This window comes from Miniopterus natalensis, chromosome 4 (genome assembly GCF_054644295.1).
Source record: "Miniopterus natalensis isolate mMinNat1 chromosome 4, mMinNat1.hap1, whole genome shotgun sequence".
Classification (NCBI taxonomy): Eukaryota; Metazoa; Chordata; class Mammalia; order Chiroptera; family Miniopteridae; genus Miniopterus; species Miniopterus natalensis.
In genome coordinates, this window is record NC_142084.1 from 14,877,429 (window position 1) to 14,903,557 (window position 26,129).

The following is a 26,129-nucleotide window of genomic DNA, read 5'->3' on the forward strand; positions in this document are numbered from 1 at the left end:
TCCTTCTCTGGGAAAGCAAAGGAACTGGGTCCCTTTCTGACAGCAAGGTGGCCAAAACGCCCTGGGTGACCTTCCCAATGAAAGCAATCCCAAACACTGAATCATGTCTAATTTTTTTTTTAATGCTTGCTTAATAGGCAAAAAAGTAAGGAACATACAGAGGCCGAAAGAGAAATGAAGAGAGAACTCTGGAATGTAAGCGGGTGCCCAAGACAGCTTAGACAGAGGGGAGCTGCCAAAACTTGGCGATCTGAAGCTTCCTCTCTGATGACTACAAGGAATTCAAGGGCAGGAGATAAAGCTTAAGCTCCCACGAGGTAAGAAGCCCAGCAGAAGCCCCCCAGAAGGTCTACAGAGAGGCACAACGTCTGCGTAAGGGTGAGTGAGAAATAAAGTCATGGCACAGAGGGGGCATCGAGGAAATCTGTCCGATACCTGATGATACCTGATGACGGATGAAGGACGAAACGTCCCCTGAAAATGCCTAACTACCAGCCAGCAACGGAAAGCAGAAGGGCACCTTTAACGTGCGGAGACAAAATAAGTGGCGATCGGAATTTTATTCAAGAATTTAAATGGGAGGGTGGAAGAAAGTCATTTTCGAACCAACAAAAATGGAGAGAATTTATTGCCAATAGACCTTTACTGAAGGAAATGCAAAAGGGTTAGTTTCAGACAGAAGAAAGGCCATCTCAGATGGATGCTCTTATAGAAAGGAAGCTGCCGGGGAACTACATTTGCCTGTTAAAGAAACAATAATAATGTCTCATCTGTCTTGAAAAAACACACACACAAAGAAGAATGAAAACACAGGACTACAACAGAAGATAAACTGGGGGCGGGGGGTCAAGGTGGAGGGGCAGAGACTTAAGGGTTTAAGGTAGTTTAAGGTCCTTGTATTGCATTGTTTAAGAGGGTAAAAACTGTGATTAATTTTTAAATAGGGGATCCACTAAAAGAATAAATACACAGAGAGACTGTAACTTTCAAGGCAATCAATGGGGGAAAAAATGGAATGATTAAAAAAACCCTCAATCGATAAGAAGGCAAAAAAGTAGAAGGGAAAATAAAGAGAGAAACCAGGGCCTGGGGAAGCTCTACATGGGCAGGGGGAGGGGTGCATGGGAAATCCCTGCACCTTCCTCTCAACTTTGTTATAAATCTAAATCCGCTCGGGGGGGAAAAATAGTCTTAAACACACACACACACACACACACACACACACACGACAAATAGCACAAAATAAGATAGAAAGAAATCCAACTAATTCAGTGATTTACCATTTTTATATAAATGCATGTGAACTGAGCTGTACCGCTCTGCATTGGAAAACACACCTTGTTAGACCGGCTAGAAAACAAAATCCAGTTAATATGTGCTTGTTACAAGTAAAACAAAGGAGTTAGGTGAAGTAGCTGCTAAAGTTTGCTCCTGCTTTATCCAGTCAACGTGATTTCTCCAAAGAGTCAAACAGAACACATCGGATCATTTGAGGGGAGTTGATAAAGGAGCTATTTGCAAACATGTGAGGAGAGTGCATGGAGACCGTAGGGACAGTGCAACACCCCGAAACTGGGATGAACGGCGCTCCTTTCTCACCTCTAGGACCAAAGGGCCAAGGAAGGCTGGGAAGTTACCAGGACCCATTGTGGCTCCTTCCAACCTATTTTCCACACTGTAGCCACCCTCATATACACATACACACCCATCCACGGCTTCAAGCCTGTTAGCAGCATCCACAGTCCTTGAGAAGAATAAAATTATATACCCTAGCATAGCCTTCAAAGCCTTTTGTGATCTGTCCCCTCTGCCATATCTCTAGCTTTTTCTGGGACCAGAGTCCACCTCATTTTCAGCCCTGTAGTCACAGCGGCTTTCTCCTACATCCTTGGATTCACCAGGCATATTCCCTCCCACCTCAGGACCTTTGCATATGCTGTTCACTGCCTGGAATACTTTACACTCACCCTCCAAACCCTCTTGTCACCACTCATCCTTTTGGGCTGAGCGCAAATGTCACTTACTAGAGGAACTTTCCCAAAGCCCCGCTTTCATTATATACCTTCAGGACATTAATACCTCTCCTGCAGAGCCATTACCATCCACGTGTGTGAAGTCAATCAAATCAGAGAACAGGATGTAGATTTTATTAATCACAGGAAACACTTTTGGTCCAATTCCCATTTTTTATTCAATTCCCATTGTTGTCATTTTCTATTTATATTTGTGTAATTGCTTGATGAATGTTATGTGCCACTGCACTGGAAGCTCCTTGAGGGCCAAAGTGGCACCTTTTTTGCTCACTGCTGTATAGTGCCTGGCACCTAGCAGCAGCTCAATAAACTTTGATAAATGAAGGAATGAAAACATCCTTACTAAGAGAAGGGCACTTTGCCCAGAAACAAGCGTTATATCCCCTAAGAAGCTTTGCCCAGTTTCATTACTCAATTCGCATTCATTCATTCACAGATCATTAACATGACATTTCTCTGTATCAGAATTAAAGGCCGCTTCCTTCAAAGGCCTTTCCTGAATGTAAAAATACTCCCTGGGCTATTTATATGGTAAGAAGGTGGTGGGAGAGCCTCCAAGCCAGGACAGTGGATGGCATCTCAGTAGACCTGGTGGGCACTCAAGGTGGAGGACAGGGAGCGCCTCCCATTCTTGGCCTATCAGACCCAGAGAGAAAGCAGCTGAGCCTTTTCAAGGGCCCTAAATGGCAGCAGGATCACAGCCAATGGACCCAAGTGACTGAACTCCAGGCATTTTGGCAGAGTGTGGCTGAAGGAGCTGAATTTGGTTGGCTCCAGACAGTTGCTAACCACAGAGAAAACCCTCTGTCTTAAAATTCCCATTTGGGAAAGGAACCAAAAGCATTTCCCCTGATTAATAATATCTACATCCTGCTCTCTGCTTTGATTGACTTTACACGTGGATGGTAATGGCTCTATGCCTTGGCTTTCCCCTCCTCACTGAGGATGAAAATTTTTAGATTCTCTAAGAGCATCAATAATAACAATAATAGCAGTAGCAGCAACTAACATTTATTGACCATAACTCTATGCCAGACTCTCTGCTAAGTTTTATATATATATATATATATATATATATATATATATATATATATATCCTTTAATCTTCATGTAACTTAGCTCATGTTGGTCCCTTGCTTAAAACCCTCCAATGACTTCCATTCATATTAAAATAAAATGCAAATTCTTACCATGGCCTTCAAGGCCCTACAGAACCTGGCCCCAGCCTATTTCTGCTGCCTTGTCTCAAACAGCCTTTCCCCTCAGTCAGTTAGTTCCAGCAGCATCAACCTTCTTCCTGCAACTCACACACATCAAGCCTGTTCCTACCTCACGGTCTTTGCACCAGCCCAGCCCTTGTGCCCAGAGCGCTCTTCCCTCCTTCTAGTCATTTGGGTCACAGCTCGGCTACTACCTCCCTACCACCCTAATTCCCCTACCACCCTAATTCCCCTGCCACCCTAATTCCCTTACCACCCTAATTCCCTTACCACCCTAATTCCCTTACCACCCTAATTCCATTGCTTGATCACAGCGCCCTGCTGTGTTGCCTCCATAGCATGTATGACTACCTGAAATTATCTTAATGATCCATTTGCTCTGTCACTGTCTGTCTCCCTAACTAGAACATACATTCCACATGGGCGAAGCCTCCTTTGTCTTGCTCACCCCTGAATTCTCAGGCCCAGAACAGAGCCTAGCACATGTTTGCAAGCATTCTACAAACATTTCTCATGTAAAGGAGCAGGTGAAAGGCCCTGTGAGATAAGAGCCACTATACTTAAATGTATTTTATAGATGAAGGACCTGAGGCTCAGTGACATTGGGTGATTTGCCCAAGGTAATGGAGGGTCTGAGTGACGCTCAAATCCAGGCCCAGCTGGCCGCAAGACGTGTCCTCTTAATCACGACACGGACTGAGATCCACCCCATGAATCACGCCATGTGCCCTCCCTGCTACTACCCCATGTTCCCCCTCTGCACAGGGCCTGGCCCAAGAGCTAGGCAGCGAGCAGGCATTGACTAAAGCAGTGCAGAGTGTTAATTAGTACAACCACTTTGGATAATTGTTTGGAAACACCTGCTAAAGCTGAATCAGTCCTCAGTATATATCTACAGATACACAAACGTGTTCAACAACAGCCACATACAAGAATGTTCACAGAAGCAGTATTCTCTAAAGCAAACACTGGAGACGATCTACATGCCCATAAATAGAATGAATGAATATACTGTAGCACAGTCATATAATGGAGTATTATACAGCAACGAAAAAGAAACTACAGCTACATGCAACAACATGAATGAATTTCACCCCAAAAAAGTATCTACTGTATAATTCCACTTATAGAAAGATTTAAAAAAATAATAATAAGCTACATTATAATGCTAAAAGTCAAGACAGTGATTACCTTTGTGGGTGGAGGTAGGGTAGGGTAGTGGTTAGGGATGGGAGTACCATGAGTAGGGACTACAAAATGCTGGTAATGCTTTCTTTCTTGATCTGAACGCTAGTTCCACAGTTGTGTTCACTTGGTGAAAATTCACTGATTTGTACATTTCTGACTTACGCACCTTTCTGAATGTATTTACGTTGAATCACATGAAATTGTCATCTTTGTACAATCATGAAAAGTGGTTGAATATCAGCAATTTCATATGGCTCAACTAATGTTATACTTTAATAAAAAGATTACTTAAGAAAAAAAAAAAATCCTTCTCAGTTGAATTGCTTTGCACACAGCTCTGCAAAAACTGGTCTTAAGAAAGAGCCTGTGCCTTCTGAGGGCTCCTTGGTAGGTGGTAAACAGGCTCAGCATGGTTGTAAATTCTTCCCCAGGGCCTGAGGCTGGTGCACTTGGCTGGGAACTTTAGAGTCCGGAGCCTGGGCCAGCCCCAGTGTGCTCATCGCGCAGAGATGAGCAACTCCAGGCTCCAGCCCAAGGCTTCAGTGTTTCTGGAACCCACCAGTTTGCACCTGCCCTAGTCTTTGCGCTCACCGCGCCCTCCCTCCTGGGCAATGGCATGGCCCTTGTTCCACAGCCTTAAGGCTGCCCGAGAGGCTTTCCCTGGCCTTCCTAAAGTGGTGAGCTCCTTCCCCCAATCCCCATCACATTCCTTTATCATTCCCTTTGGATATGACCAACATTTGAAACTGCTATGTTATTACTCGGGTGTTTACTTTTATTATCTGCTCCTCTCATTAAACTAACCTATATCAAGGGATTTCTAGAACTCATTTGCTGTTTTATCCTTGGGCCTGGCATGGTGCCTGGTACCTAGAAGGTGCTTAGATATTGGTTGAATAAATGAATGAGTGAATGATTGACTAAATGAGGTGGCCTGGAGGCCAGGGGAGAAAGGGTGGCCCAAAGCACACCTGTTAAGTCAGGAAGAAGGGTGCAGCCATCCATCTCACGGAGCATGAAAGCCAAGATTGGGGCTCCAGAAAGTAACTGACCCCCCCAGAGTCCAGACATCCATAACTTATCCCTGTGCTTCTCCCAGGGTCCCCATTCTGGCTACCAGGGAATTTCTATGATTTGCAAGCAAGGACCAAGGGGGCTACTCTTGGCCATTTTTTTCTTCTGTTCCTGTTCTATGCTCACACTGGCTGCTCTGGATTGAACTCCCAATTCTGAAATGGACAGTGAGCTTGCATTTTATGTGCATTTGAACTAACACACATTTGAACTGTGCCATATAAATATATCCATAAAAACCTCGATTCTGTTGCCAAAGCTGATACGATGCAAATCTGACTTTACATTCACACAGATGAGGAAATCACTCTTGAATTCTGTGAGGTCTTCTTTTGTATCACATTCCGCTGCCCTGTTCAGGAGAGTGAAAACAAAGGTCTTGGAGGAAGGATGGAGAAGAGGAAACTAGTGATCTGTACTATCATAACCAAGTTAAAATCTTTATAATTTCCCTGGGACACAGAACAATGACAGGACCACAAAAATAGCTGTGCACCTGGCTCTGAGCGAAGGTACTTGAAAAACATCATGTGTTCAGTGCTCACAATAATCCTCTGAAGCAGATATTATGACTACCCCTTTTACAATAGAAGCCTGAAGAGATTAAGAATTATGCAAAGTCACCAAGTGTTTCACATCCCCTTCCCAGACTGACACAAAAAAGAACAATCATTCAGCATGCAGTCAGCATTACATTATCCTCTCTGCTACCACGGAAATTCAAGCATCTATATTGGCCATGGCTAAACTCGACTCTTTGGTGAACCAACGATACCTAGCCACACAGTTGAAAATACCACAACTTTTGTCCTGCAAATACTGTACTAGTTAAAGCAAAAATGACAGCCACAGTACTATGATTTTACCTACTCATTAATAAAGAAAACTTTCCACTTGAGATTGTTTTTTTTCCTTCTGAGGTTTTGATGCACCCTGATAAATGGGCTCCTCTTAAAATTCTAGCTCTTTCCATGCATCAGAATGGCTGGTATGTGGAAAAAATCACCTACATGTGTATTCAGCACCTGCAGTGTGCCGAAAGCTGTTGTAAGGGCTCTATGTGCATCGTTCCATTCGAGTTCCACTCAACGCTTGGCAGTAAGTTTTCATATTACAAAGGAGGAAACTGAGGCATGTGAAATCTGAATAACTTGTCCAAGGCTACAGAGCTTGAATGGGTAGGGCTGAACCCCAGCAGTCTGCCGTCAGTGTCTGCGCATTGGCCTTTCAAGCTCTCCAGCCTCCAACCCTGAAACAGCTGAACACACTGGGCCAGAGAGCCTAGGGGCTAGTGCCAGATGGAGTTCTAACCTGGGGTCTGACACAGCCTCCCTTCCTCAAAGGACGAGTGTCTCCTGGCTATCTCCAGTTGCTCTAGGGCTCCCCACAGCTCCTTCCTGCTTCTGGGCCTCCTGCCACCGAGCCCAGCCTGGCTGAGCCTGCATTCTGCAGATCTGAGCTGCAGAGAAACTTCTCCAGTGCCCCAGGCTGTGTCCCCCCCTTTGCTCTCTGTACTCTCTAATGCACCACTGCTGTTAACTGTAATTAAATCATTCTTTGATCAATTATTTGTTTAATGTCTAGCTCCCCTACTTCACTATAAACAGTGGTGGGTCCAGGATTTCTTCGTAGGTGGGGCAAGTAATCTGTTTGGGTTGGGGGACTTGGCTTTCAGTGCTTCATACTTGACAGGCTGAGAAATGTGAATTGAACATAGAAATGGATAAGAGTGCTGCACCCCCCCCACCCCCAGCATGGCGTTACCACTGACTGTAGCTCCATGAGGGCAACAAGAGTGTCTACCTCTTTTATCACTGTAACCCCAACACCTTGACACCATGCCTGGCACACAGGAAGTATATAATAATTTTTTGTGGAATTAATAAATAATTAAAACAGAACCTCTGACTTATCTGAAAAAGAGCAATGATAAGGCCCAGAACACAGCTTTTTAAAGCAACATTACATAGGAAAACATGCCGAGCACAGGTCTGGCACACTGTAAGGACTCCACAAATGTCTGTTATTGGGTTGGAATTCCTGCCTCTCCCCACTCGCACTAACTCGGCTCCCAGGGCCTTAGCCAGACCAAGAGCTTAATGAGAGGGCAAAGCCCCAAACTGAACCCGCTCTACTTCCCTGGCCACGATCTGGTAAGGGTGAAAATGGTCAACACTGAAGTTGGGGTGAAAAGATCGTAATTAACATGGGCAGGAATGCAAGATTGTTAGGATTTGCCTTGAGCAGAAAAGTTATACCGGGGAAGAGACTGAGCAATGTTGGAATGAAGAAAATAATCCAGCACAGGCCTACTGGCTGCTTGATCCAAAAGAGTAGATGTGGCCCGGCCGGGCGTGGCTCAGCGGCTGAGCATGAGCCTAGGATCCAGGAGATCACAGTTCGATTCCCTGTCAGGGCACATACCTGGGTTGTGGGCTCGATCCCCAGTCAGCGGTACGCAGGAGGCAGCCGATCAATGACAACCCTCTCATCCTGATGTTCCTATCTCTCTCTTTCTCCCTCTCCCTTCCTCTCTCTGAAATCAGTAAAGATATATTAAAAAAACAAACAAAAAAAACAAGAGTGGATGTGGTGTCTTTAAGCTGTTAAGGAAACCATGTTTTGCATTCCCCCACCATCTTTCATTCTGTCCCCTTACCCACTGGGTTTTGGGCTGCTGGAGAGGTTTAAAATACAAATCAGCGTGTCACGAGCCTACTCAAAACCCATAAGAGGATGATATCTGAACTCCTCACTGGGCCAACTTCAACCTTTCTCATCAAGCTGGGGCCACAGAGGCCTCTGGTCAGCACCTCCATGTCAAGCTTGTCACAGGGGCTCCCTCTGCCAGACACGTCTCCTCAACCACCCCCAGGCTCACTACTTCTCAGTCTGCTGGACTCAACTCATAACCGCAAGCTCTCTCTCAGACAGATAATCCTCGATGCCCAAATTAAAATCAGGTCCTTCTCCCCACTCCCCATTTCCCAGGGTTCGGTTACTTTTCCCTGCTACCACTTGTCTGGCCTCACATCTCTCTCTCTCCACAAGACTGTGAGCTCCACAAGGGCAGGCAGGGAGGGCTGTCTGTCTCTCCCCACTGAGTCCCCAGAGGCAGGGCAGGCCCCAGCACAGAACAGATGAATGAATGAATATCTCATAACAGTTGCCCCAAACCTCACCTCTCTTTAGGTCCCAAGTAAGAGCAGAATATGGTCTCTAGTACCCTCCCAGACACTGAATCACACTCCGCTTAGGCATCACAGGCTCCTCCCAGCTCAAGACTGGGGGCTCTTCCATCTTCTCACCATCCTAGCAGGCCCGAGGTCTCCTTACCTTCTCCTTCAGAAAAGCTGGGAAAAGACCAGAAATGCAAGGAACACTGTCTCTTGGCTAATTCCTCTAATAAAAGAAACAGGACAGCGAACACCCCCCCCCCCCAAAACCTCCTGATTGTCTTCCATAGTTTAGAAAGGACTTACTTAAACCCATCCTTTTTAATTGTTTGAGTGAGGCCCATGAATGAGCACTGGCTGGCAAATTACTGCTCCAGCCTTCCTCTCTTAGCATGCTTCAATGACTTGCAAGAAACAGGTTTTTAGGTTTGTGATACTGAGAGGGGTGGTAGCAAAGTAGAAAGAACAGGGTTGCAAAGATCTAGAAAATCAGCACTAGAATTTACTAGATCTTCCATTTACCGGGTGCAGGCCCTGCGGCCTCAAATTCTGTATCTGACAAATGGGAATAATGATATTGAACTTTAATACCTGTAAAGGGAAGTCCTGAACAACTGTAAAATACTCTATTGTCCTCATAAAGAGGGTTTTTTCTTCTTCTTGGCTTTAAAGAAGGTCTTAGCCCTGAAAGGATGACTGAAGTTCCCCTGGGGAGCTGAGTACGTCAATCACACTGCAAAGCTGCATCTGAGTAGGGAGAAAGCGTTTTAAAGGGGACTCGGTGACCTTGGGTTCTGGTCTGGGTTTGAGAAATGTTCCTCTCTCCAGAGCCCCAGCCCCAACCGCTCTGGCCTAGGGCTGGGAGCTGTCGTCGTCTCCTCTGACAACATCCAAGCACAGTCCGATGGTGGCATGGTTAGAAAAATACAGCCTCACAGCCTCCCGGTGTAGCCAGAACACCAGCAAGACAAATCTTCCAGGGGATTCAGGCCCCCGCCCAGCTCTTATCCCCCCGCATCAAAGCCACCCCCTACCCCTGCCTCCCCGGAGGCTACAGCCTCCGCGGTTCCTGGGCGGAGCTGGGCCTGCTGAGAGCTCCCCACCTTCCCAGAGTTGGGCCTAATGGCAGGGCCTCTTCTTTTCACCGGCTAGGGCTGATACGCTCCCCCTGCCCCCCATCATTAACTGAAAAGAAAAGATCCCCGGCCATTTCCATTTCCTCTGCGGCTCAAGAGCCCTGTTATTTAATCCCGCGGCCACCCCGGCAGCATCCCCTGCGCGGCCGCTCCACCCATCCACCTGGCCGACTCGCCGCCGCTCCCGCGTCTCGGGAGGGGAGCCGGCAGCGGCCCCCGCAGCCAGGAGCCTTGGCCTCCGCTAGACCGAGGCTCTCGGGCCCGCATTCCGCGAGGGCTCGAGACGCACGGGGGTGTGCAGGGGCGCAGCTAGTCGGGGCAGCAAAGACAGGACCGACAGACGCCGGGGCACTGCGGACGTTACACTGGGGCGAGGGGGAAAGGGGTTGCTACGCGGAGAGAGCCAGGTCTCCCCCGCCAAGTAGCCAGCATCGCCCATGGGGGGTACTGGAGCCGGAAGAGGCCTCCGCCGGTCACTGTCCACACCCAAGAAGTGGGGGAGGGGCGGTCGGCGCTCTCTCCAGGGAGACTTCGCCTCGGGAAAGGAACTAGATCTCCTCAATAGCCCGCACTCCGCCCCTCTTTGATATGGACGTTTGACGTTTTCTTAATTATTGGTAAAAGCAGCTTCAAGACCCCTCCCCCGACGCCGCTGGTCTGGAGAAAGAGAAGGCCCCCCTGCAGGGGTCTCCCCGGTCCCCGCCCCCACGACTGCCTGCGGCCCCTGGAGATCCCTAAATTTAGGTGTGTCCTCCCCCGCCCAGCTCTGGCCTAGGATCCAGAGGCTGCAGTGCCCTCCCCGACCCTCCCCCCTCCCAGCGAAACGGACGGTTCCAGCCCCGGCCCGCAGGGGCGTGAAGGTGGCCTTTACCTCCTCTCGCAGGCTGGGAGGGGGCACAGCCCGAGCAGCTGAGTCAGCTGCAGCAGTCGCCGCCGCCCTCCATTCATTTAAAAACTGGAGGGGGGGGGTTACAACAACCTCCACCCCTCTTTGTAAAAGAACGACGGCCCCTGGAGGAGCCAGAGTCAGCCCCAACAATCACGGGTTAAGTTCTTTTCCGGCCCCCCATTCATAAAAAAAAAAAAAGAGTGTGGCGCATGCGCGCGCGGGGGTCTCTTGTGCCCACCCATTCATAGAATCGCGAACTGCGCGCGTGCGCACTGGCGCTCCCTTCCCTCCCATTCATAAAAAAGCCATTTTCCCAGGCTGTGGTTGCAACATCGCCGCGGAGGCAGCGAGAGAAGCTGACAGCGCGGAGCTGGCGCTGCTGAGCGCAGGAAGCCGTGCCGGTTCCTTCGGCCGGCGTCTGCGAGGACAGCGGCGTCTGACCCGCTCGGGTTAGGGGATTTGCACAGACGTGGAGCAATGCTTGTGATTCTGCGGCTCCTCAAAGTAAGTCCCTGGCCGGTTTCGGGACCCGAAACTGCCCCACTCAGAGCCGCGACGCGACTCCCCCTCGGGCTGGGGCAAATGGTGCGCTATTTCTAGGCGCGCCTCAGTGTTCCTTCCCTCTCCCTGCGCCTCCTTGAGCCGCCGCGGTGCGCCGCAGCTCCCGGACGCCCTGGGCTGGGCCGGCACGGCGCCGGGGGGTGTTCACAGCCTGGCACCGGTGTTTCCAACGCCGGGGCATTGCCAAGCCCGGCTTCCCCGCGCTCTGAGACTCGGGAAGCCCCGTGCGTGCCCCGGGAGTTTGCCTCTGGCCTGGCCTCTTTCCTCCTGCCACCACCCGCCTTGGCCGCTGGAACGGGCGACTCTGGGCTCCATATGGAGCCACCTTTCGAGTCCGGCGGGCGCCCTCTCCATAGGCGGCTCGCCCACCCCGGGCTCGGTGCCCACGGTGCCAGCTCTGCCGTAGATCTCCCCAGCCCGCCGCAGCGGCCTATGCTCGACGTAGGTTTTTCTTTCCCCTCTGGAGTCGTGACGGACTGGTTTTTCTCCCCTTCTGCCTCTCCCCTCGATGGTCAGCGGTGGGCTGGCCTGGGAGTGGGCACTTCTGCTCCCTCTTTTTGGCGAGGCGGTTCCTCGCCGTCTGACCTTTGCTCTGCTGCCGCATTTTGTGCTGTGCAACTGCCTTGCAGTTAGCTGCCTTTCCCTCTCCCGGCCTCTGCAGGGCCTGAGGCTCCTCGGCCTCCTCGTGCCTCCCTATCCCCGGGCACCGAGCTGTGCCAGGCGCCGGGGCCCCCGGGCCGCTCTGGGGCTGTGGTGGGGGCTGAAGGTGCGTTTACATAACGCCGGGCGTGTGGGAGCTGGAGGAAGAGGTTGCGTGCGTAGGAGAGATAAGGCTCCCGCTTTCCCTCCTTCCTTCTTGGGGGCACCAGGCTTGACATCACCGAGAAGAGAGGATAGAGACGGTACGTTCTGAAAAACCTGAGTCTCCAAGGCCACGGGTCAGTGAAGGGGGGCGAGGCCGGATTTGGCCAGCCAGGGCAGCTGGAGCTTGGCTCCATCACTGGGGCCAGGGCTGTGCCCAGTTCCCTCTCTATGCAGACGATCAAAAAGCGTTTAGACAGTAGCTGCTCTTGTGCAAGAAGACGGTTTCTCAATTCTCTTTGATTGGGGGCTGGGGGTTGTGGGCAGAGGAGGCCAGAGAGCAGAAAATGGTTGCATGGCTTGGAAGCAGTGGTTGCAAGCAGTGAAAGGAGAAGGTACTGGGCTGGAGGGGCTGGATGGTGGGGAGAGGGGAGAGCTCCTAGCTGCCTCATTTCACCAGCTAGCTGCTGGATGGGCATCCATATTGCCAGGCCTGGGTGAGGGCAGGAGGCAGCCTTTTGGCGCATGCAGGCTTTGGGAGCCCCCCACCATGGTTAGTGCTGAAAGGAAAAAAGTGTGGGTTCAGTGGAGTGGCCAGACCCAGTGGAGAGACCCCCTCTTTCCTGCCTCCAAATCAGTGGCGTGATTCTCTCTAGTTTGGGGAGGGGCGGGAGCAAGTGCATGTCTGTCTGGCTAGCTGACCAAGGCTCTCCAGTCTTTCTGATGAGCCTCTCAGAGACAGGCCCAGAGCATTTAGGAAATACGGGTTTATCAATCTCTTAATAAGCTCGGTCTGGCCTGAGGCCCTACCCAATATTGCACTGGTGATTTCACAATGTTTAGAGTTCTCTGGATCTTCACACGAATGGAGCATAAACATGAAATTTTCAGCTTTTTTTCCCTTCATGTGTGGGTGTGGGGCTGACTAGGAAAGAGAGGGCTGCAGTTGGCCTCTGCGCCTCTCTCTCTCTTCTCTCAGCAGAATGGTGGGAAAGAAGTTGTAGACGCGTCCTATGTGAAATTGAATTTCCTCTTTCCCAGCCCTTGGGAGGGTCCTCACTTGCCAGCAGGCTCCAGGTGAATCCTAACGTGAGCAGTGCACACGCTGACCACTGAGCCGCGTGGCCAGTACGGGTAGGCGGCTTTGTGGAGGTGGATTTCTGAAATCGTGATGGACGAATGTTGGCCCGCTAGGGTGAGGAACACTTGAAAGGCATCTCTTCGTTATCTTCCTTTTTAGATCCCGAACTCGAGTCGCTCCCCTTTTTGTGGAGTGTAAATGCTCTCCTTTTCCAGATTTCCCTCTGAAATGGTAAGGTCTCCTAAAGCTTTGGTTGGGCTTGGTGGGAGGAGACAACACACACAGAATAGAACGATTCCTGGCCGAAGCAGGGCAGAGGCTGGGGACGGTGACCATTTGGAGCCCTCAGATACCATTTTTATTCTCATCTTTCCAGAAGGGGTGTAGAGATGAAGCTCTTTGGAACTGCATCCTCTGTCCAGTTCATACTCTTTACCCTCCCCCCACACACACACACTCTGGTAAACCCGACAGTGCCACTGCCCAGAGTTTCACTGATTTGAATAGCAAATAAAGGCAGCCTTTCAGTGCAGAACTGGATAGTCAGTGATTTAAAAATTAAGGGCGGAAAAAACACCCATTAACACCCCCAGAAGTGGCCCTTGAGGGGTACTCCCCTGGGGCTTAATACTTTGGCCCATGCCATATGGGGACTTATCTTCCAATTCCTGATGCTAAACATCTTCCAGCCTCCAGTTTGGAGCCCCCACAAGCCACCCAGGTGTTGGTACCAGGGAGGCTTAGAAAAGAGCCCCTCCTTTTCTTCAGAGAAGCAGCTCAGCGCCCCCAGACCTTATGGCACTTAACGGCATTCAAATGGTTCTGAATCCACAGTGCCTGCCCTCCGGTCCCTACTGAGGTGGAAGTTCCCTTGGGAAGAGAACTTGGGGAAGGATTCTTGCACAAACCTGGGTTATCTAATTGAAATTTTGGATTTGGGGTGTAGACAAGACAGTTATTTAAGGAAGGAGGATGGCAAGAGTGGAGAAGTTTCCATCTCTTGGCCAATCTGGATCTCCCTGATTCATTGGGATAGATTTTTGCTCTTTCAAAAGAGCTAGAGATAGAAGCTGGTAAAATGCAACATATTGAAAACTTTTACTCCTTCCAGACCAAGCTAGGGGCTGGATCAGAGCAGATGGTGGCTAGGAAATGTGCTAATAAGCTCAAGCCTTAGTCTCCCCCATCTGCAGAATGGGAAGGAGGAACTCCTCCTGTGGGGCCAGGGCCAGCTGAGCAGCTAGCAAGTATGCAGGGCTGAGACTGTGCTACCTGTTACTACTGGGCCCCTAGTGGGAGGGCCTGGTTCTAAGGAAGCCCCCTTCCTACACAGGAGGTGTGGGGTGTTGCATGATTTAAGAGGCGGCATATTCTTGGCTCTCGGGTCTGGGGCCACCCTGCAGATCCGGACAGCTGACGAGGCTGAGGATGTATCCGGGACATGTGGCTGGGCTTAAGAAGCTCCACCGTTCAGCTGTGATCACGATTGTTCTTTCCAAGGACAGTCAGTGGAGGAAGCAAGGGCACTGGGGAGGGAGCACAGATGTGCTGGATCTAGTGGGAGAGGGAAGAGGCCCTTCTGGGGCAGGTGGACATTTGCAGAAGAGTGGTTTCCCTTGTCAGGTAGTCTTTCTTTTTCTGGTTAGGGGAAAGAGGGAGTCATTTCCTGCCCCATCCCAGGAGTAAGCTAAAATCTACTAGGGTAAGTTCATTTGTTCCTGGAAGGTGGTGAGATAAAATGATCTTGGTGTCAGTGAGAGGGGCCTTCCCCTGGGGATCTAGGTTTCTGCTATCCTCCCCCCCCATGTGGGCCAGTTGTTCCAGTGTTAGCAGGTTTCTTCTAGTCCCATTCTCCTCTGACTCTTGACTTCTAATCCCTCTTTAAGGGGATCTGAACGGACAACGATTACGGGGGTAGTGCACTGAAGCTGAAATTTGAAGTGGGTTAGAATAGCCCAGAGCCAAAGTACAAGACCTCTCCCACTCCTCCTGGCGCTGGGTCTTCGGAGCTCAGCTGATTGGTTGTGGGAGAGGAAGAGGGTTGGGAACTGATAACTGGTGATGGGACAAAGTGATGAAAAGCAGCTGTTTTCTTTTGTGATGTCAGACAGATTATGGCCAGAGGTGGGCTCCCCAGTGCTGGCGCTGGCTTGGGAGGTAGGGCAGGGAGCAAGGATTCTCAGACAAATCCAGCTGTGCCTAACTGCTTTTTTTTCTCTCATCCGGACCATTCTCAGCAAAGATGCAGAGATTGTCTCCCTCAGTAAGACGTAGGGCAGCCAAGTCCCTGGCTTCCCTCCCCCTGGTCTTTAAAGTCTTTTTGAAGCAATAAGTCATTATTTGGTTGGAACTTAATTAAACTGGGATGTTGTCACAATGAACCAAGCGATAGTGTTGGATAGTGGTGGGCGGGCTCTTTGGCAGACTAGAGACCTTTTTTTCTGAGCTGTTGAAAGGGTTAAACAACCTTCACTGAAAGAACCTGCTGCGACTGAATGGGGCAGTGCAGAAACTGCCCTTCATTCAGAGCCTCTTGCCAGTTTGTCTCAAACTGACCTGCAGTTTTCAAAGCACAACTGTAGCCTTTCCCTAATATTTCCCAACCCCTCTCCCCAGGATAAGTCAAGGGGAAGGGGGGTGGGGGGTGCCGACATGTAACATGCTGCCTGGTTCTTTTCAGCCAGCCTGTACTGAGGGGCCTGCTGCTCAGTCCCTCCCCACAGGTACAGATGCAGGGTCAGGCTCGCCGCCGGCCAAGCTGCAAGTACAGGGCTGTGTGCTCTGGGCTTTCCGATCTCCCGCTGATTCAGTATTCTAGGACTCTCTGGCTTCCTCCCACCCTGGCTGCTCCTTCCCTTCGCCACAGCCCTGGGCCAGGATGCCCTCTCCATGAACAAAGCCCTAGGGGCCCTTCAGTTCGGCTTTACAGGTAGGAGGAGAGGGGATTCTATCCCATTCCTGGGTTTCCTCTTAGGGACTCCTTTGTGGTGAGGGTCCTACAAGTGAGACCCATTCAACTTTAAGAAAACTAAAAATGAAAACACTTAGTAAACTGGGGGGAGAGGCAGAGAGGTGACAGAAGGGATAGCAAAGAAAACAGAAATTGGAAGTGATGATAACAATTGAGCTCTGAGCTTTCTTTTAATGGCAGGTTTCAACCCCCAAGCCTCCCATTTCCACACTGAAAATTTTCCCTACCTGGGGGCCAGTCATGTCAGCCCTGCATTGGCTTCATTTCCCTGCTGGTTTGGTTAAAAGCCCGCAGATGGGCTGATGTCATTCCCCAAGGGCTGGTGGCAGACTGGGGAGACTGGTAGAGTTCATGGCTGTGAAAATGATTGACGCTTTCATGCGTTTCTGTGAACAACCAGAAGTTGTAAGGCAGGGCTGAGGTTGCAAGGTCTGGAGCTTCTGCTCTCGGGGTTTGAATCCTTCCCTGATCACCCGTCACCTCTGTGACTCTTTGTTCTTGCGTTTCTCCCTCTGCAAAATGGGTGTTATCCTCCAAGGTGAGGTAAGGATTAAATGAGAAAATCATCGAGGGCTTAGCACAGAGCCTAACACCAAGAAATGTTTCATAAATATTAGCTGCTTCCATAATTATTATTTATTATGATTATTAGAAGGTTGGAGTGCAGTGAAAGTTTTCTTTCCTCGTGCTAATCCATAAGACCACCACCTAAAACTCAATAGAGGTGCTTCTCTGGCTAAGTGGAGTGCTGGCTTTGTTTCTCGGTCCACGATCTTCCAAATTGGCCATCAGTCTTCCAAACAGCCTAAATGAGGCAAAGCCTCCTCTCTCCTATTTATATTATAAATCTCTTCCTTCCTTGCAGGGGAAGCAGAGTACATATTAAACTGCACTTAAGTTCATCAGCATTGCTCAGACTCTGGAGGGTGGGTGTGTCCCTGGGAGTAGAGATTGATCTTCTAAACCAACTGAGGATTGGGGGTTGGTTTTTTCTGAGACTTCATTTAGCTGTGCTGAGGGGTTATCAAACAGGCTGTTCCGGAAGTTGTTTTTCTTTGTCAGCCAAATGAATTCAGCCCTCCTGTGGAGGGTTCCTGCTAATGGGGAGGTGAGGCCGCGAGGCCTGAGCAGGTTCGAGCAGTGCAGCTTTAAGCCAGCAGCTAGTTTTTGCTGAGCTGGCAGCCTGAAGGAATCCTATGTCTGGGTTAAGATAGAAAAGATGCATTTTATTTTTTTTATTAAAAGAAATGTTTTGTTTTTGTTTTGAACATTTTTGTTTTCCTTTTCCATTACAGTTAACATTCAATATATGTTAGTTTCAGGTGTACAACATAGTGATTAGACATTTGTATACCTTACAGAGTGATCACCCTGGTAAGTCCAGTACCCATCTGACACCGTACACAGTTGTCACAATATTGTTGACTATTCCCTGTGCTGTGCTTTACATCCCCATGACTGTTTTTATAACTGGCAATTTATACTTTTAAATTCCTTTCGCCTTTTTCACCCAATCCCTCTTCCATCTGGCAACCATCAGTTTATTCTCTGAATCTGAGTTTGTTTTTTTGTTTGTTTATTTTGGTGTGTTTTTTGCTTCGTTTATTTTGGTTTTTAGATTCCACATATAAGTGAAATCATGGCATTTGTTTTTGTCTGGCTTATTTCACTTATAATACCTTCTAGGTCCATCCATGTTGTCACAAATGGTAAGATTCCGTTCTTTTTTATGACTGAGTAATACTCCATTGTACATATATGTACCACAGCTTTATCTGTTCATCTGTCGGTGAACACTGAGGTTGCTTCCATATCTTGGCTGTTGTAAATAATGCTGCAATGAACACAGGGGTGCATATATCTTTTTTAATTAATGTTTTGGGTTTCAGGGAAGATGCATTTCAGAATATGTCTGCCAGAACCATCTTGAATGCAGCCTGTTCCAAGAGAGCTGAGTCATTGTGGACCAAGCTCCCACCCCCATTTCTGGCCCCAACTACAGGCTCAGATGTTGACAGCTGCCTACGGAGGGTGATGGGAACCTTCCAATGCCAATATCTCCATTCTCTGCAAGCCCTGCTCCCACCCTGGCTTCCTGGTGGGACTTTTCCATGGGACTTTTCTGTGAATCTGCCTTCTGATTCCAGAGTCTGTTAAAATCCCTGAACATTGCTCGTGCCTTTTGCTTCATCCACAGAAAATGGTTGTTTTTAAAGAACCCCAGGAATAGAATTAGGGAAAGGAGAATGGATCATCTGCTTGAGGCTAGGGTGTACCATACCTTCCTTGTCCTCACAGCATGGCAAGTCCCAATCCTAGTCCTAAAAGACAAAAACCCAGCGACATGGGGCAATACAGCCTTGAAACCACCACTGACATTTTTTTAAAACCAGTTTTATATTCTCTTTTTAAAATATATTTTTACTGATTTTAGAGAGAAAGGAAGGGAGAGGGAGAGATGGAAACAGCGATCGGCTGCCTCCTGCACGCCCCCTACTGGAGATCGAGCCTGCAACCCCTGGCATGTGCCCTGACCTGGAACTGAACCTGTGAGCTCTTGGTTCATAGGTCGATGCTCAACCACTGAGCCGCACTGGCAGGGCCCTGTGTATCTGTGACCTGAGCTTCTGGAATAAGGGAATCATGTTGTCTTTGTCCGGGGTGGGAGTTCTAGCTGAGGCACCTCTTGGCTGGCGCCAGAGAGTCTTATCCTGTGCCTCTGTCAGCATTTTCCATTCTTATGCCTAGTCACACCTTTTCCTCCAGGCAAAGGACGTGGGGCTCCTAAGGACCCTCTTCTGTTGATCCCAAGCCCGTTTTTTCTTGACACAAGGCTTTGAAACCCCTGCAAAAGGGTAAGTGGGCTGAGGTAGCATTCCCTGAAATTCCTCCCGCATAGCCAACCTGATCCTTGGAAGAACTCACTATAGATGCTTATTTGCCACACACACACCCCCCATCCAGCTCTGACCACAGGAGGCCGCCTTGGCAATGGATGGCAGACCTGCCAGACACTTAAGTCTAACTCTGCCATGGAGAAGTCTCCCATTTGAAGATGATGTTCTCATCTGGAGGGAACATGGAGGCAGGAGGCAGGCTTTCTCCAAGATAGGAAAAGGTTTGCACAGAAATACCAGCATCTTTGAAGTAGGTAGGCAGTGGGAGCAAAGCCAATAGTTAGTGCCCTATGCAAATGGGAAAGATCCTTTGACTGAGCACTGAACCTTGTAGAAAAGGCTTTTTTGCATTTGGCAGTATAGATGATATACAGATGAGATTCCTGTGGATAAGCTCCCTTTTATACCCTTCATGAACTTTGCATCTAGAGCTAGCTCTTTATTTCATACGGGCTGGAAAGCATCTGAGGAAGCCCTTCCCCAACAGTATAACCATTGCTGATCAAACCGTTGTTTCCAAGTAGGGGAAATATAATGTTGAGTTGCCCTGAATGCCTTTTTTTATTTCCCCTTCACTCCTTACTATAGACATTGAGAAGTGTGGATGAGTCACCCGGGTGCAAGGTGTCATTCTCCTGTAACTGGAATATTGCGATGGATTGACTGTGTCCCAAGTCTGGAACGACAGGGGGAAGTGGAAACCTACCCACATCCCCTTCTTAGGCATCACCTTGGAGAGAAGATGAAACCTAACAGCTGAGGCGCAGGATCTGCTCTCCTAATTAGAACATCATTAGCATCTTGAAAAAGCATTTCCCGAAACCCCACCCCGAAACACATTACTCCAGAGGCCTTTTTCTTTTTTCTTTTTAAAAGATGGTTCTAGTTCCCTTCTATCCACACCCTGTTTTGTCCCCCGCCCCCACCCCCGGTGGAATCTTCCCAGAGTCTAATCTTTCTCTTGGATTCCAAATCATGTCCCCTTGGGCAGAGGTCTTGGCCTTCTGCTGCTATTTCTTTAAATTGATCTCCAGCCGAATTCCGAATGTAAAGGTCAGCAGGCGAGGAAATGGCACTTCTAATAGAAAACAATGTGCACTTTCTAAATTTGAACCAAGCCGTTTCCGCTCTTTGATTTAAGTGACTTCCTGGGGTTCCGTGTCAGGCACTGCAGTTGAATCTCTGGCGGGATTCCAACTTAAAATTGCACTCTCTCGGTGAAATTAGAAACTGATCCAGGGTTGGCTTAGCTATTCTAGTAAATAGCATTTAGGCCGAATGTTCAGCTCAGCACTTGGAAATGGGCGATGTGAGTGCCCCTGGAGAGGATTTCCCATCCAAGTTGTCAGAAGCTCACCTACCCATGGGTTATTAGCCACTGGAGGTTGCTGCTCTTAGAAGTGCTGGCAATAAGTTAATATCCTGGACGTGCAGGCATCAGATACAGCCCTTCCTTCTCTTTGACTATCTGAAATAAAGGCTTTTGTTTATCCAGCTGATAAACTTTATGGGAGCATACAGGGGCTGTCTCTCGTGGTCACTATATCCTCAGCACAATGTTTGGCACGTAGTGCTTGTTAGTGTTCAGGAAATCCAAACTGTTGCTCTCTGGGATGGTGATAAGTTATGGAGCACTTGCTGTATGCCAGGCAAGATGTTAGGTACTGGATATATATTTTCTCATTTAATCCTCACAAGAACCCATTTTACAGTTGGCAAAACTAAGGCATAGAGGTTAAAAAAGAACCTCATTCACAGCAACACTGCTAGATGGAAGGGAGGATTCGAACTTGGACCTGATCCCAGAGCCTGTGTTTATCCCAATTGAGCTATCTATCTTACATAAGGAGCACTTTTCAAAGAGATTACAAGAATGAACTCAGACGGCCCAGGTTGAGTCCTGGTCCTGCTACTGATAGTTTAGTGTGACTTTGGACCAGTTAGAAAAACTAGAAAAGGGGTATTAGTAGATATGTGTCAGGGTTATTGTGAAGAGTCCGTGACTTGATGCTTATGGTACTTGTTAAGAGCTAAATAAGTGTAATTCACTTACTATGGTTGTTGTCATTATTAATCGTCTAAGCCTTGATTCTGGAGAGTCCACCAAAGGAAATCCCTTCCCATTTCATTTGGGCTCCCAAGGACCTGATGGGGATAGGGGTATTAGCAGGCCAAATACTGATGCCTGGAATCCATTCTCTCTTCCTTTTCCCCACCCCCAGGGCCCCTAGAAGCCTGTTTCTCAGCGCAGTCCAGGACCTCCAGCCCCATGGAGCCCCCAATCCCACAGAGCGCCCCCTTGACTCCCAGCTCAGTCATGGTCCAGCCCCTCCTTGACAGCCGTGTGCCTCACAGCCGGCTCCAGCACCCACTCACCATCCTCCCCATCGACCAGATGAAGACCAGCCACGTGGAGAACGACTACATAGACAACCCTGGCCTGGCTCCCCCCACCGGCCCTAAGCGGACCCGGGCTGGGGCCCCAGAGCTGGCCCCCACGCCTGCCCGCTGTGACCAGGACGTCACCCACCACTGGATCTCCTTCAGCGGACGCCCCAGCTCTGTGAGCAGCAGCAGCAGCACATCCTCCGACCAGCGACTCTTAGACCACATGGCACCGCCGCCCGTGGCTGACCAGGCCTCCTCCCCGAGGGCTGTGCGCATCCAGCCCAAGGTGGTGCACTGCAAGCCGCTGGACCTCAAGGGCCCGGCAGTGCCCCCAGAGCTGGACAAGCACTTCTTGCTGTGCGAGGCCTGCGGGAAGTGTAAGTGCAAGGAGTGCGCGTCACCCCGGACGTTGCCCTCCTGCTGGGTCTGCAACCAGGAGTGCCTGTGCTCTGCCCAGACCCTGGTCAACTACGGCACGTGCATGTGCCTGGTGCAAGGCGTCTTCTACCACTGCACCAACGACGACGACGAGGGCTCCTGCGCCGACCACCCCTGCTCCTGCTCCCGTTCAAACTGCTGCGCCCGCTGGTCCTTCATGGGCGCCCTCTCCCTGGTGCTGCCCTGCTTGCTCTGCTACCTGCCCGCCACCGGCTGCGTGAAGCTGGCCCAGCGTGGCTACGACCACCTGCGTCGCCCTGGTTGCCGCTGCAAGCACACGAACAGCGTCATCTGCAAGGCAGCCGCTGGCGACGCCAAGGCCAGCAGACCTGACAAGCCTTTCTGACACTTTGGGTCGAAGCCCCCCGTGCTCCCCCTGGGAACGTGGTTCCCTTCTGACACCTGAGAAGACTGCAGCGAGGCCGGAGGTTCTAGCGTCCTGAGGCTGACCTTGCCAGTCTGCCCACCCCAGCTTGGGAAGAGACAGAGACCCCCCCATCACCCACTCCCTTCCCCAAAAGGAAGGAGAAGCACTTTGGGTTTTTTCAGGCTGGAACTTTGTGTGAAACAGACAGTGGCAGGGGCGTGGTGTGGTTTGGGGGGGATTTTTCTTTTTCAGAAGACGGAACACAGATGTGGCCACATATCCGGAAGTTGCAGCTGCTTGAATGCCTTCCCAGTTCTCCCTCCCCCCCCCCCCCCCTTTTCCATTCTCTTTGGCTGCCTGGGAGGAACCGTTAACTGAGTGGCCAGGGGACCTTTGGAGAAGACCCTGGGAGTCTTGGTGGCTGTATCTTTTCTCCTCCCCTCCCCAGTTTGCCTGACATCTTGGGGAAGGTGTAGACCCTGGCAGTCCCTGTTGTATATACTTGAGAACAGAGGACGGCCAGTGAGTCCGGGCCTCTTTCCTCTGTCTCCCCGGAGCCACGGATGGATTTAGGAGCCACTACACAGAGCACCTCTCCCTTCCAGCTCCATCACTCTTGGGGGTGTTGCATTCATAACACCGTCCTCCGGTTCTTACTGAGTCACAGACTCACCTGCCCGCTTCTTGTCCCGAGTTCTCTCTACCCAGATCCTTTCCAGAAACTTTATGGGTCGAGAAGCCCTGGGCGGCGAATGCGAGACCAAATATCATTTTGCCAATGAGTCTGAGGCTGTGGTCTCTGGATCCAGTCATTATGTTTTTATAGGATAATTAAACCAGATGCTAACGGTGTTTTAGAAAATAATAAAACACTTGCTTCCTTTTGGGCCACCCCCAGGAAGGGCTGATTTCAAAATCTGGGGGGGCAAGCAACCTCAAGGAACACAACCCCCCCTCCCCACCGAGAAGAGGATTTTAACAGCAAAGAAGAGAGGCAGCACCTCCCGTTGGCAGTGACAGTGGAGCCAAGATGGGTGCCGGTTTCTTCTCTTCTGATTCTGCTGCTTTGCTGGCATAGCCTTTTATGTACAGTGATGTGTCTGTATCTTTAATATAAATAGACAGATGATGGAAAAGAGAGTCTATTTTAGTGTTAGGAAGCCCTGGTGGGGGAGTCAGAAGAATGCGGGTGGGGGAAAGATTTTCCAGGGGCTTCTTGGGGTTGAGCCCTGCTTCTGTGCATGGCCACGCCACCCCCTCCTGACAGCCCCCGAAGACGTAGCAACTCTTTCTCTCAAGGTGCTAGAACTCAGAAAGTGCAGCACGTCCAGTGGGTAGGTACTTGTTGCATGCAAACGCTGTAGTGTCCGGTCCCTCTCCCTAGCTGTTGTGCGGGGTTTTTGCTTCATGTGGTATTTTGTGTGTCCAGTCCCGTCCCCCCCATGAAAGTGGCCTGGGTCAGAAAAGCCACCCCAGGGGAAATTGGAAGTGCATTAGGTGTAGAGCGTTTGCAGCATTTCCAGTTTGTTCTGGGGGAACAGAACTGCTTCCAGGAAGGATGCAAGGAGGCAGGTAGCTGTGACTGGCACGCACCCAGTGCTTCCCAAGAACTTTCTGTCCCCCCTTCTTGAAGACTAGTAGTAACATCTTATGATTTAGAATAAGTTAATCGTAACCAATAGGTATTTATTGATTGGAGGAAAGGAGGGGAGGGTCTGGTTATTTTAGGCTTTATTTATATAACATTTGCTAGCTTGTAAAAGGCAAATATGAAATATTGCATCTGCGTTTCCTATGGCTGGTTCACGTAGCTGCCCTTGCCACAGTCATGATGGATGTATGGATGTTCTTGCACAAATGGAGGGAATGGTAGGAAAAATCACATTCAGCCAACCACTTATACTAATTGAATGTATCAGATGTGTACTGAAGGGACTGGAGATGTTTTCCTCAGAATAGGTGTGCACAGGTTACCCCCAAAACGAGAGGGCACACCTCCACTCTGGGGGAGGCCTCACAATGCTCCCAGAGCCCCTCCAGATGTCTCCATGGGAAACTTGACCCATTGGCAAGTTGCACTTTGGCAATGGTGTTCTACACACCCGATCTATGGAGAATTGATTTACATAAGCTGTGTATACACACACACACACACACACACACACCCTCTATCTACATAGACCCCGTTTCTGGCAGATAGCCTCCCAAACCTTGACTTTTTGTGTACATAGTTGTAAACACGGATTTTCTTTTCCCTTTTTCTCCCGTTTTGGCTTGTTCTTTTTAGTTTGCGTTTAACCTGCTAGATGGATGTCTGCAGAACTCTTGGGTGTCCTGTGTGCTCACTGGTGGAGGGTAGGGGTGGAGCAGCGTGGGTCCTCCCAGCTCTGTTGCATAGCAGTCCCTCAGCATATTTTTCCTCTGCTTCTTGGAAAAACAAACGCAAGAAAACTGGCTTGCCCGTGGACTAGTCAAAGGCCACTGAGGGACCACACTCAGTAATAGAACACATTTCTGTGGCTGCTCTGGCTGATTGTTTTTCTGTCACCAGTGGCTTGCTTGGCTGGATTAGTCCCTGTCTTGACCTTTTTTGGAAAGTGCCAGCTGGTTCCACTTCTCCAACCTGCAGTGGGCCTGGGTCCAGGAGGCCTTGGCTGCTCCCTACCCCAAATGGGTTTGTGAAAGTCCAACTCTCCAACAAGCACCCTGGGAACGGTCTAGGAGAGCAAAACCCTCTCTGGTGGATCACGGCACAACCAAAGCTTCTGACAGTCCCTGGCTGGGAGGAGGTGGAGACCGTCCCTCCTGACAGAGACGAAAGGCCTTCACATCACCGTCTGGTTCTTCAGTGTCCCGAAGTCTGCGTGGGTCCCCAGTGAGACCTGGTTAGACAGTGACTTGTCCAAGGTCACACAACATGGAACGGCACCCAGAATCTGTCGTCTTGAAGCTTCGTGTGCCCCAACGCTGCCCCAGGAGATGTCCAGTGGGGTGTGGGCAGCACAGCTTTGCACTGTACAGTTCAGTTCACTAGGGCATCCCGCAAGTTTCACTGGCTCCGGGTTCATGCCTGCGGTAAGCATTTTCATGCCCTCTGCTTACTGTGACAGTCGATGACAATTCTTGCGCTGCCATATTTGCTGTGGGTAACGCCGTGGTGTGTCTTATCTTGCTTTCTCTTCTCACTGCCGCCCAGTTTGGTTTCCTGTTACAAACAGGAAAGCTGTTCTAGGTTCCCATCCCACCGCCTTTCTGACTTCATTGTCCCTCTTCACTGTAGTCCCTGCTCACCCCACAACAAAAGTTACCACAGAAGGTTCCCTTTGTATAGAATATTTATTTTGAAGCTCTATTTTAATAGTATTTATTTTAGAAAGTCTACTATTGTAAGAGTTCTTCTGTTTGTGAAGAAAAAAACAAGTTAAAACTGAATGTACTGATCTAGAAAATATATATAAATATATATTGTTAAATATACACAGGACTGTCATTTCTTGTGTGTTTGTATGTTCGTGACCCCTGCATCTCCCCCAGCAAGGCCCCCAGTTGGTCAAAGAGCACGCACCAAATGGGAATGTGTCCCCAGGCTCTGCCAGAACAAAGGGACGGGGAGAGAGGGCTCCTGGCCTTGCCTGCCTCTAGAATGGCCTGAGGACCCCTGGAGGAAAGCTTCACTTGCTTAGGAAGCTGAACACTGCCAGGTGCTGCAATTCCTCCTCTGGGAGCCCTCCCCCACACAGGCAAGTATTTGTAACAGATGGACAACAAAATTCAAACTGGGAAGTGGTGGAGGCGGGGAAGGGTCATCTGACCTGCCCAGTTTACAAGAATTCTGCAGCGTGCATGCCCTGGTGCCACCAAAACAGATTTTCATACACATACATGCCTTGAGAAGGCCAACAAAGGCCC

General features: G+C 49.7%; 1 protein-coding gene across 2 annotated transcripts; it reads left to right on the top strand.

Moving 5' to 3' along the window:
- Positions 1 to 11,036: 11,036 nt before the first annotated feature.
- Positions 11,037 to 25,697, top strand: SPRY4 (sprouty RTK signaling antagonist 4). Of its 2 annotated transcripts, none has more exons than XM_016205555.2 (2): positions 11,037 to 11,220; positions 19,616 to 25,697. In XM_016205555.2, the coding sequence occupies exon 2, from the start codon at positions 21,297 to 21,299 to the stop codon at positions 22,197 to 22,199; it is 903 nt and encodes a 300-aa protein (XP_016061041.2). In that variant the 5' UTR covers positions 11,037 to 11,220; positions 19,616 to 21,296; the 3' UTR covers positions 22,200 to 25,697. The 2 variants fall into 2 exon arrangements, with proteins under 2 accessions (XP_016061041.2, XP_016061043.1); XM_016205557.2 differs by having other exon boundaries at positions 21,250 to 25,697.
- The last annotated feature ends 432 nt before the right edge of the window (positions 25,698 to 26,129 follow it).

Coding starts and splice junctions, on each gene's coding strand:
- SPRY4 (XM_016205555.2), top strand. CDS start 21,297: ATGGAGCCCCCAATCCCACAGAGCGCCCCCTTGACTCCCAGCTCAGTC.